At 32.9% G+C, this 13,694-nt stretch overlaps 1 protein-coding gene across 1 annotated transcript in view; it reads left to right on the forward strand.

The window, feature by feature from the left end:
- The window catches only part of Smp_171040 (putative vasodilator-stimulated phosphoprotein/sprouty protein evh1 domain containing protein), a 62,024-nt gene that overhangs the window by 35,072 nt on the left and 13,258 nt on the right, over nucleotides 1-13,694 (forward strand). The window contains exon 8 of the mRNA XM_018792970.1: nucleotides 7,129-7,334. Within this exon, the coding sequence (XP_018647529.1) occupies nucleotides 7,129-7,334 (206 nt within the window). The remainder of the gene's footprint in view (nucleotides 1-7,128; nucleotides 7,335-13,694) is intronic.

A 13,694-nucleotide genomic window follows, 5' to 3' on the forward strand; every position in this document is an offset into this window, starting at 1 on the left:
GTGGAAAAAGCTGCAAGAGAAGTAAATATAAAACAATTATACAACACAACGAAGAAACTGGCATGGAAATATAGTCAGCCAGAGCTGCCGGTCAAGGGCAAAAAAGGCAAGCTAATCACCGAGATTCAAGAACAGAGGGATAGATGGGTAGAATACTTCGAGGAACTCTTGAATAGACCAGCTCCATTGAATCCACTGGATATCGAAGCAGCACCTACAGATCTTCCTATAGATGTCACTGCACCAACTATGAAATAAGTCAGGGTGTCCATCAGACAAATCAAGAGTGGGAAATCAGCAGGATCTGACGATTGATTATCGATTTTTAAGGAGTAATGAATTGTACAACGATATTTAATGGATCTAATGAAACTGTACCATACAGAGAATATAAAAATAATTATCTAGTCATAATAGTGTATATAATAATTTGTTAAATAATCCCAAAAGTTTCTTTGTCTTCAATATTCACCTCGTTATAACAATATTATTAACTTTTTTCTCGTCATAGTGTTCAGGATGTTCATTTGTTTTAATACATATTTATCTATACGAGATCACACGTTGTTCATAAAATTAACTAATTAACAACTCCAGCTAGTCATCATTTTTCTTCAGTTCTCATCATAAAAGTGATGATGCTTGTTCAACTCTTCCTCTCTTTCTCTCTTTATGTGGTGTTTATGTCAGTTTTATCAAAGCATCTATGTGTTTTGTTAAGTTAATGTATATGAGATTATCATTCTAAGTAAAGAATCTCTAGACCACTGAACCGGCATCCAACAGTAATATCTAACTTCAATAGATCCATGATCTTGTGAAACCTTATTATCGTTGTTGTTTCAGAAATAATAGTCCGGGTTTTTTTGGTATAAACTGTACTCAGTACTTTCTTTTGTTTTGTTTTACTGTGTATTTATATTAACATTGCTTTTCCTAATATACATGGTTGATTGATTGACATGTGTAATTGACTTGACTTATTATTATGAATATTAATAATCAATCTATATTACTTTCTAACCCTATAATTATTTACCTGTCAATATATGTTGTTTTCAGAGGTTCATTCCATAGTTTTTGAATAAAATGTACATAATCCTATTGTTATCTAACAAGTATGTTTGTGTAGTTTATGCATTTCTCCGTCTCTATGTATTTATGTGTGAGATGTACACGCATATGGATAAATGGATGTTCAATGAAGTACTTTACCCGCATTTATGTTATTGTTAGTAGATTAGATGATATCAATAATAGATAGCCAAAAGGAAGATCATGAAAGCTGATAATCAGGGACTCCATAATTATTGATTAATTACAACCAGTTACATCATATGTCAATAAATTAGGCTGCTATTTATGTGTGAAGAATTCTTATAGCTCTATCTGTTCTACGTGTTTTGTGATAATGTTTATAAATACAAAAATGACCTGACGATTAATTTATTCAGCTCAAAGAAAACAACACTATTATAATCCTACTTTCAATCTTTCAATGTTCTTTAACTTATCAGAAGTAAGAGTGCACAAACTACTGTCCGAAAATATTCATTACTGTTGAATGATTATCCACCTTTCCCAAAACCTTAGTAAACAAAAATATTGCTCATATTTTGGCAAATTTATTATCTAGACCATTCTGAATATCTGTACAATGCCTCTTGACGATGATCTTTTAAGAAATCTGTATATACTCTTTATCTAAGGCTGTTATTGGGTTTTTTTGTCTTCTGAATTGACTGGTTATCTACATATTCAACAGTCTTCAAGAAAATTCTACTCTTTCACTTTGCTTCGTTTCCCAAACTCAGATTAGCTGTAGCATAATTCGAACCTTCGACTTAGTAGCTGAAAGTTGAACACTTTAACTTAATTGAGCCACAGTTTCGCTAATTATTATTTATTCGGTTTACCATTCACTTAACAGTTGAACATATGTTGTGTTTCATTATTCAATGTTATAATTTCATTTCTTTTCTAACTTTTTTTCAAATGTTGTATATTATCTTACTTAAGTGAATTATCTTAATATTTGTTTTGTTTTACTGTAATTCATTTTTAAGGATGAAATAGTAGTTTTTAAGTAACCTGCGGGTAGTGTTTTGTATTGTTTGTTAATTGTTGCTTTTAAAATAATCACAAATTTGTCTGGTTTACACATCCTCGTTTACAACAAAAATGCATAATTCAATTATGTGTTTCTTAATTTATTGTGAGATTCAATAATAAATCTCATTATGTCTTACCTTGAACTGAATAATATCGATAACTTTTTTTGTTGTAAAAATCCTTTGTTTCTCCTCTCACAAAATATGAGGATTTATATTGGAAATAGAAGGAAACTGATTGTTAACAGGGTGATCTCAAGTAGTGTTAATGGTAAGAAGATGGTTATTGCTCCCTGGCTGCCTGTACTGCTTAATGATACTTTTCTGCAGGTACCTGAGAACGAAACCGGATTAATGGTAGTGGTCTTTCAAACTTGGGTTTTGAGTTAAGAGCCTAAGAGATAAATGTTTGAGACCGGTCATACATAAGTGTTTTGTGAGCAGTTTTTGATGTATTGGCTCCGTACTTTTCAGAGCTCGCTACGGGCGGAACTCCGTGAGTTAGAGTGTACTATTGGTAGGAGCTCAGAATCAATCACAATGGCGCAGGTGTATGCACTATTTATCTTCCCTTAAACCTTAAGATTAAAATTGCTTCATATCTTTCTTTCTTCCTTTACTATATCCTTATATACAACCTTTTTTATATATTACCACCACTAAATTAACTACTTCTATGAATCCTGTGTTCATCTTGTTGTGCTAACGAGGTATGGCAACTTGGACCGATGCATATGTGTGCCTGGTCCCACGTTGTAGCTGACTTAAAGACAACATTTTGTAACCTAGTGACATCTTTCTATAGTCAGCAGTACGCGTTCATCAACCAATCTCAAGTATATGATCTTAGTTTTATCGGTCTTCTGAAGAAACAAGTGTTCTAACCAATACAGCTCGATCGGGTCTTTACGGTATGGAAGCGTGACCACTACTCCATGATGCAAAATGTGTTTGATCTCAGCTATAATTATTATTGGCCTCTTATCCGTCGTAATTAATCTACAATCTGGCAATTATCTGTGTCAAACCAAGTTGTCGTAACTGGCATTTATTTAAAAGACAAGAAATAATGGTATCGGGAATAGTGGTGAACTAGATAGGAGAGATTATAATTAAAAAAGAATGACTGAAACCGGGAAGTAAAAAGTACAAAAAATTATCTTGAACTCAAAACTTATAGGACTCCGCTATTGTTATCGGTATAAGTAATTTCAGTAATAAAACGTTAATCGACAGTGTAGGTTCACACTCGTCTGTTTCATCATAGAAATTAATCAGTTTTTCTTTTCGTTCTTATCAACACTGATTATCCTAATCACTTCTCTAACCTTTATATCTTATCCTTATCATCATCATAGCCATCTTTATATATGTATGATAAAGTGCTGGAGAAGTTTACTTCTTGAAATTGTCATTGAATATTATCAATGTTAGAGAAGATTTACTTCATAAAGTATACCCTGGCGATGTTGTTCTTAACGACAATGAAAATAAAAACAAGTTTTTGTTATCTATTCTATTAACTATACTAACTTATCATGGTTTTATTGACAATAACAAAATAATCATCAACATAGAACACAAAATAGTAAATAAGGAGTTGGAATTACTGTCTTTCTGGCTGGCTTTCCGGTTTCTCTCTCCTTTTTTGTGGGGGATTTTATTCATATTTCGTAATACAGATTAATGGTTACAAAATTTGCATATAGTTGATGGCCAAAAGATAAACAGCTTGTGTGAACATAGTTTAATTTGATTTTGTTTTTAAAATAATAAGCAAGTTAGCGGGGTTTCTTAACATACTGCACGCAATGTCGATTCACTTAGACTGATGACAATATTGTAATTTGACTGATAGAATTCGACTAGCACTAAAAGAGTAAACACAGACATAATACACTACTTAGCGATAAATCAATAGTAGGTGTTGTTTTCTATTTGTTTACGACAAACTGATATTTAAAACACTACTGAAAACTCAGATTACACTCTGGACAGTTACCTCATCATACTTTGACATTTCTTAACAGTGTGCACGTACAATTCCATACTACATCAAAGTCAAAAAATGTGCTTTGTTGATGTCCGTTTTATTCTTCTTGTGGTCTATTTCAACTCATTGAGTAAAAACGGATACCATTAAAGTTCCTAACAAAATATACGTCCACAATAGAACCTAAATTAAAATCACCGACAGCATCGAAGAGCACTTTATCACTAAAATTGCAGTTAACTGTGATGTAGCCTGCGAGTTAGTGATACGGTGTATAAGAAACACCATAGAACCACGCAATTACATCATTGTACTTTTGAATATCACCTTTTGTTTGATTCGAAGAGAAAAGAGAACAATAAAACCGTGGTGTCGGTTACTATGTTAAGCCCAGATAACTTATTCTAGCTTCTGGACAGGCCAATTTATCCATTCTTCTTGAATCACGTTTTGACCGCGTTAATTATTCACTTATCAACCTTGACTGTTTTCATACAGGCGTATGTGTGTTCATCTCCTATCTTACTCATCACATGTCTGTAACTTATTTTTGTTCAGCTATAAATATCTATTAACGCTTGGTTAAATCGAGTTGGCTCACACACCTCCACTGCGCATCATTTCGCTTCGCTTCTCCAATCTGATTTGCTCTTCCTTCGTTGTTTCGTCTCCCTGATTGCCTGTTCAAATCAATGAGTGCATGAAATATACATACTCAAAATCCATTCTCGCATTTTTCTTATTTGATTCCGATATTCACTAACGCGGGTTAAGTCGATTGTTATATACAAGAATAGCCGACATATGTATTTCAATAACATTCATACAATCCAATTAGAGTCAGATATCGGGCTACTAAAGTGGTGAGACGGTCGATAACACCGTCCAATCTAGTTAACGTCAAAATGAAGAGCCCCATTAAAAACGTTTTGTTTTAGTGCATTTAGTAGATATCGATCACCATATCAATACAAATTTACTTTTCAAAGCTGTTTATAAAATGACATTGAACTTGCATCATATTTCCAGACTTCGTCTTTCACATATGGCAAATGCCATAGGTACACACATCAACAAACTTCATCTTTGTGTTCAGGGAAAGTTTGTCCAGACTTAATTATCCATGACTTTCACCTTAGTTACTACATTTCTTAGAAAATTTTTAATTCTACTCAATTTTGATTCGTAACTTCGTTTTACATGATCTATCTTAATAATCTGATTCCCCAATTCCTCTTTTACTCGTTTTTCTAATTATATATTGTTAACTTTACAAATAACATAGAACATTTATATTCAGTTGCTTGATTTTGAAGTGACTTATTTCTTATTCTTGCGTAGTGAGTTTAATGATTAACCGATTACTTAATCTTATCTTTAGATGTGTTATAACTTTTACATCTGTTGAGCTTCTTAATGATTACTGCTTTATAGAAAACATTATTAACTTTACTAAGCACCATTTATTTAATATTGATTTTATTTTGAGTTGTAAAACCTATCTATATTAGTGTAAAGCCCTAATGAGGAATTAATTGAAAAGAAAAAATTCTTCACTAGTATAGGGTTGCGGAGATTGTTGTATTTTTATTGAGACCATGAACCGGCCAATGTTAGACCACCATTAAAAACCTAGAAGCACTGTACAGTCGTTTCGTCTTAGTACGGGGCTCTTCAGAAATGCGCATCCACGATGCCACATCCGGGACTCGATCTCAGGACTCTCGGTCTTGCGCGAACCCTTAACCTCTAGACCGAAGTTACAATGTTATCGTGCGTTTCACTGGAAAGACATGTGCTATTTATTATTGTTATTGTTATCATTGTTGTTATTATTATCACTATTATTATTATCGTAAATTCGTTACCACGCACACATTGGCGTACTTGGTTTTCAGTCATATTCTACTTGTGATACCTAGTGGTACTAACCCTGGTTACCCAAACCGAAGTAGGTCGGTTAGGGTTCGAACTTGTCACTTGGAGGTTAAAAGTCGGAAGCGTTAACCACCTAGCCATCGCTCCTAAAGAATATAGATAGGTATAAATTGCTATGGTCACCTACTATCGAAGTGCTCGAATAAATTATCTGTTATATATCTCCGTTATGCTCTTCTGTTTTGGACATTTGTGTAATCGATTTCATTTTGTTCGCATAAAAATTTTACAATCCCATGACTTCACTTAAAAGTTATTCTTGATTATATCAAAGTATTTTGAAATTGTCATTTCCGAGTCTCTCAGACGTTCTTACTGTATCTGTTATGTTCTGCAGTGTGATTTAATTAGGATATACAATTCATACGGTAAATATAATCCAGTATGTACGAGATAAGAATGGAGTGAGTAATCAGGTTTAACTACCGAATCGAATTATAACATACATAAATCTTAAGTATTCATATGCCATTATTTTTTGAACTGGAATAGAATATGTAGGCTGTGACATTAAGTAGGTGTTTGGACAAATTTCTTCAACAGCGTACCTTGTTTTTAACTTCTGACCTTAAGTTGACATGTGAGCTCCCGCACTTGACATGCCTCTACTCTTGTCATCTATCAGTATCATTTGTATAACGTTAACCATCTTTCTTCCAATGTTCCATCAAAGTTCAATACATAGCATTTTCGGACACATTTTTGTTCATTTTGGGAATCAGCATTGCATATATGAACACGATTTTCACTAGAGATTTAATTTCCATCATTTGAAGCTGTCCGCATACATCTCCCATGAATACGCAACTAAAGCCCATCTTAACTTCCTAGATGAAAAAGACAAATAAATTCGAAATTAGAATTTGAAATCCCTGAAGAAAATTATACTCTCACATGCAGCACTCACCCACAAAATGAACGACTACATGCTTGATTACACACACACATTGAGAAACGAATACATGATCTCTCCGTATCATTTTAACCAATCCTCCAAACATAATTTTAATCTTGATTTAACTATTCATAACTGATTTATTTTTATAATCCTATGTTAGTGATTTTTTCAACAAATAACTTGTCTAGGATTCCAAAAATGCATTTGATGGTGAAAACATAAACGTCAATTCACAGTCACGTGAATATGCACAACCGTTTATTTCAAATACATTAGATTCATCAAATAATCATGCTACAACACCAAAAGGTTGTACCATAGTTATTAATCCAATAAATGTTGGCAGTGATGGAATTGATGCAATTGGACAAATAGAAAATAAAACTACTCTACCGTAAGTTTTAAACATAAGTTAATGTTTACATTGAGTTTTTTATGCTCTTTACTCGTACACTTTTAGTCGCTTATGGCGAACTGTCATCTGATTTTGCAACCTCAAGTGGTGTTTGGCAAGGCTGTCCACTATCTCTAACTCTGTTTAATTTCATCATAGACCTACTTCTGGATATAACGTTTTTGTCGTCTAAATATTCAATAATTGATCTTCTACCAGTAGATCCACTTATTGACTTAGTATATGCAGATATCATAGTCATGTTTGGTGAAGACACTGATGAAATGCAGTCTTTTAGTAGCACTGAGCAACAATCCCAAGATGTGTGGAATGCGTCTCTCCCCCTCTAAATGCAAATTATTGCTTCAAGACTGACCTGTGTCAACACCTGAACTAAGGATAGGGAGTGAAGTAGTCGAACGCGTCAACAACTTCACTTATCTTGAAAGTCTTATCAGCCTTAATGGGTTAGTGTTTGACAAAATCTCAGCACGCATTCAAAAAGCTCGTTTGGCTTTTGCCAACTTACGTCACCGATGGTGAAAACGAGATATCGGTCTATCAAATAAGGGACGAGTATACGGTGAAGCAGTTCGTTCTGTTCTACTTTGCAGCTGCTAAACGTGGCCATTAAGAGTAGAATATACTCGTAAGTTACTAATATTTGACCACAGATGTCTTAGAAATACTGCTCACATCTGATGGTATCACCATTTCTTACTTAATCAGAATAACTGTCTCTAAATGGACGGTGTATATAAAGAAAACAACAATATTACAAAGTGTGGATAAATTTTAATAGAATCAGTGTATCTTTTAATGTCCTCTACATAGTATTTTGCATTTCAACCGAAAAAACAACAATATCTAATCCGAGTCCTTGAACCTTCGTAAGAACGAAAATCAATTCTTCGGAGTACCTACATTGTTTTTGATCAGGGTTATAGATTCAGAGTAAGTATTAGAGTTTCAAAGTTACAGCTTCTAATACATCATCTTTTATAATGCGGAAATTCTCTGTATCCCAATAGATGAATGTATTTACTTCAAATATCCAAGAGGTGTTATCTAACTATTGTATCTAACAATTGTAAGTTATATTACCATTAGGTTAGGATTATGGATCAGGATTAAACATTTAGGGATAAGGTATAGGGATAGTATTAATTTGCCTGTTATATACAGCGTATAGAAATAGATTAGAACGCTTGATCAGTTTAACACAATAATTTTTACTTTATATTGGTTAGTAGTAATTTTTCGTTATGATTTTGAACGTTTTGAGCAATATACAGAAATATTGTTTCTTATTGTGTTATGGATAATATTTGAATTTTGTTCAAAAGCTGAAAAGTCGCTTTCTCGATTCTGATTGACTGCTATCTACGCTATATTCTTCCCCCAGCAATTGTGGTTTTTCCTCTTACACTTAACTTTTGTGATTTTGGTAATTCGTTTCGTGCTATATTTTCTTATTCTAATAATAATAATAATAAGCATTCTTCAATGTCATATTTTTGCTACATTATGGAATTCTCTATAGTTTTCCTTTGTGTTAGGATATACTTCACTTAACTCATTCTCAATCAGAGCAAACTTTGAGAGAGAGCGCATGTGTTTTTAACATCATGAATAGCAAAGATACAGTAGTGAACACATCAGAGTTTATGTAGAGTTTACACAAAAATCTTCAAGGATTTTGATTTGTTCACTAGCGCACTAAAAACAGACCGTTCATTGTGTTGTGGTTTAATTTTGGTACAAACCCGTTATTCTCAGGGCTCTATCCTACTCCGTTGTCAGAATTGAAGTAACTGAAACAGGGTTTAAATCTAGAATCTAATTGTTTAAAGTTGATTGCTTCAATCATTATGCTACTTCTATGTTATTTTCTTCTAAATCTGTTGTAACAAACACCACCTTTTCGGATAGATAAGTAACTCTATGCGTCTGAGAAATAGTCCAGTTATTTCACATAGTGCTTATATACATCTTGTTCGATTGTCTTTATATGGAGATAATGCTTCCAATACATGTATTACTTACAATATTTTTATGTTTACCAATATTTTAAGGCTGTGTCACACGATAGCTTATTACAAACTATAATTATACTTTTACAGTCATTCCAAATTACCACTAAGTTATTGTATATTGAGAAATCTATGCAAATGTATTGTATATAATACGCTAATTAGAGCTAATATTAATCTCTTTTATAAACTGGATAGTTTATTTATTCAAATTATGTCACTTTTATTCTATCCTTAAGTGAAATGATATATGTGTGAATCTATCATCACCTAGTGGTTTACCTTTGAATGACATTAGTTGACTTCGATAATATTCATATTGATATGTGGAAAAAAGTGAAGAATCATTGGACATTTTGTGACTTTTCTTGTTATCTTTAATTAATTCCAATCCAATTTGTCTGTTACCCCTCGTGGAGGAGCACAGGCTGTCCACAAGCATTCTACATTGAACTCTGTCCTGGGTTTTACCAATTATTTAAGTATTTTAATTCTGTATAGATTAGAGAATATAATTGTGTACGTTTTTGTCTTTATATGTACCATTAATGATTGAGCATGACATTATACAAGTCTCTGTATATGTGAAAAAATAGTTAACCTCTAGTAGGGTTAGTTTACCTTTTTTTCTTTATTCCTATATTCTTTCAGCTTGTCATGAAATCCCATTAAATCCCTCAGAAAATCAACTATTTGCTGACAATTGTGTTACTTTTATCTCTTTAAGATTCGATATTTCTGTGTGTTTGTTTTTTCGCGTCAAAAGTTGATCTTCCTTTTAATCCTATTGGTCTGTGACTCTTGATGTGTTAACTTTTTTCGCCCTATTTTCAAGTTCATGGTACCATATATTTATACGCCTGTGTTACTTGCCAAAATCAATTTTCTTTAGTCTTTTCCGAATTAATCATCATTGCAAGATTTATCTGTTGGAATATTTGAAGCGTGGGAACAAAAGAAAGTCGTAATGTACATATATCGAAATTTGGCCGACAGATATTGCCGTTAGTCCATGACACACTCAAATGTTATGTAGTAGTTAAAGCAAAAATTTGTTGATAATGAATAAGTGAACTAAAGAAAACTGTTAGAATTATTTCTTATCGAACAGTGATTTAGTAGTTAAAGTATTCGACTTTCTTGATAATTGGGTTTCATATTCCAATTTAGCATTGTCAGTTTCAGTTTAGGGATCCGGCTAGTTTCATTAGCTGTCATTCAAGAAATGTATGGCTCCAATTCAAGTGCATAAACGCGTATTTTGCTAAGGTGTTATTTTAAAAGTAACAGCTAATAATGATAAGATTTTCTTTTACCGCGTAGATGGTTATAAACTATTATTAAGCTGTGGGTCACATCTTTTGTATGGAGCCTTGTATTTTTGTATTCACTTATAAGGATATAGCTTTTTAACCTACAGTACTCACTTCGGTTTAGGGAGTAGAATATTATCTATACTCTCTCATACACACAATACATTGACATCTCAATGTACTGCACACACACACAAGCACTCTCAGCTTTCTTGATTCTTGGTAGTCAATGTTGTAGCCTGCATAATTGACGAAATGTTTGGATGCTGGATCGTAGAGATTTCATCGTCCTTCTAAACGACATCATCACCTTCTATCCGAAGTTTGTGCTGATGATGTCGTTCAGAAGGACGATGAAAGCTCCACGACCAAACCATCCAGCTCAGAGAATAAAACTCCATAAAAAATTTTTTTATATGTGATCTTAGATCGTTAGTTTAAAAATTAAATGAACTGATTTATTAGAATTTTTGTTAAAAATTGACTGAAAAATCATGAAATGTTTATGCAGGTAACGAAATACAAAAAAAAACATCTCTTAATTGTACCGAGCATTTTCAATATGATCTGTCAAGACTGCATAGATAAATTATGGTTAGGAAAATGCACAATATCCTATATTGATGAAAACATCGAATGTGTGTTGTTTACGAAATTGAGAGGACGAAAAGAGAATGTCCGGCGCTTTAACCGGGTTGGTGGACATGGAAAGTTCACCTAGGGGGAGTTGGAAAACCCTCATTCCAAACCAGTGGTGCACATGGGCTCCAGTATCCTGAGGGAACAAATGGCGTATAAATCAATCGTTGGTCACCGGCTACCATGGGACTGCATCTCTTCACGATGCTCTACTGCCTTGTGGATCAGACCTTTAGGTCAAAGGCTTGGGGTGTGGCCCCCTGAGAAAACCACCTGTTTCGGTCTGGGCACCTGGGCAGTATCACAGCCCTCACACAAATCGAATGAGATTTGTGTGGCGCACATGTATCTGGTGCTTCCTTGTACCATTATTTATGTGTTTAAATAGATAAATAAATAATCGATATATTTTCTGATCACGGATTCACTATCTAAATGATTAGTAATGATAAAAATTTTGGAAAATCGTTTATACTTAAAGTTCTAGAGAAATATTTAGTGTTAGGTAAAGTGTGACTTCCGTTGACTTGTAGAAGTTTTTTTTAATAATGTAAACTGAAACAGGGTATGTTTAATGTTATAATCTGCTAAGAGTTTTTTTTGTAGACGAAAAAGATAAGATTTTCTTACCGTATAGTTTGTAAGATAATCCTTTCACGATCTCACTTTCCATATTTATTTTACATAAAGCGATCACCTAATAGTTGAAACACTTGGAATTTTATTATATCAGAGTTACATATTCACATACTGTATGTCGATTGGAACAAATAGATTGATACAGTAGCAGCTCTCAATTGACAAAATGTAACTGAATATCTATAGTTTATAAATCTGTACATGGACTACTGAATTGGATTATCGAAATTTATGTTGTTAATGTGTCCAATGTTTACACTGTCCTTATACCTACTTAATTCGTTTAGTATACGTTATATATACCTACTACCTTAATTACATTAATAAGAGTAAACAATTCTTTATTGATTGTTAACGAATTGTCTATTAAAAATGTGCAGTAATTTTTCTTCACTGAATATAATACATGTTCATACTCGATTAAAAGAAAATATACATTTCTATTCTATATATTTTATGTATAATGCTTTTTTCTAAATGGTGAAATCAACAATTTTCTGGAATATTAGATCAGAAGGAATTATCAGTAAAAAGACCATAACAAACAGATCCATTGCATATTTGTATTTTTTTCTATTTACCACAGTTTTAAAGAGAAATCCTTTCATGGACTGGAATTAACTAGAAGGTTAGATCATCAATTAAGGAGCACTGGATGATAATCTGTACTAGTTTAAGACTATTTATATACGAGATCAAAGTTCCACCATCAGGCCCTTTAGTGAACAAGGCATATTTAGACAATTGAACTGGAATTCAATGGAATTTCAACTATAAGTTTTATTCAGTTCGTACTGTGAAGTGATCGTCATCTGATTTCATTGCCTAGATAAGTATCTCACGATCATAGATCATAAATTATCTTTAAAACTAAGAAATACATCTCAAAGTTGGTCATTAATGAATGGGTTTTAGTTTGTGAAAACTTTGTTCATTTAAAGATGATTTCACATTGTCAAGTCATAATCACAGTTTTGAACTTCATTTGATTATTGCGCCATAGACTGTTATCATATAATCACAGGCATTATCAGCTTATTCTTATCTTAATATTCAGTAAAAATTCTACCCTAACCAGATTATTATCACCTTTTTGTTTTACCACTTCGGTTCTGATCTGATCTTCAAGGTTGTTGTATCAATTAAATTCATAAGAAACAATGCAAACTAGTAGGAGGAGATTAGATAAAAACTAAGATTAAAACAAAACACTGCATAAGTTTATGAAAGCATTAAATACTAGACTGAGCTATATTGATAATTGCAGAGGACCTAGTTTGGATTTGTATGGTTTGTGTGCTGAAGTGCCGGAGAACACGGCTTAGAATCATTTGCATTCACGCTATCTCCCCCCTATTTCGTCAGTCTCCGTATTCTGTCATCTGTAACTTCACTTCAAATTATATTATTCAATGTTTAATCTTTCTCACTAACATTGGTACTACTATTATTTAGACTTCCTTTCAATACATCTTATTGATTTCATCTCGTATTGATCTGATGTAAAAACTTCAGTTAGGACATGTTTATTACAGGATCTAGGTTAATTATAACTGATTCCATGTTTTTCAGACTTTAATCTGATGGGTTTTTTATAACCGATTATGCATGATGTGTGTATACGTTTGCTTTTGTTCAATTGTGTTCAATCGTGTACATAGTAGGATTTTCTTAGTTTCGACGACTAGTTTTATTTGTAAATGGTTCTCTCTCCACCACTACAGATTGATATCATT

Source organism: Schistosoma mansoni, chromosome 1, assembly GCF_000237925.1.
Source record: "Schistosoma mansoni strain Puerto Rico chromosome 1, complete genome".
Taxonomy (NCBI): Eukaryota; Metazoa; Platyhelminthes; class Trematoda; order Strigeidida; family Schistosomatidae; genus Schistosoma; species Schistosoma mansoni.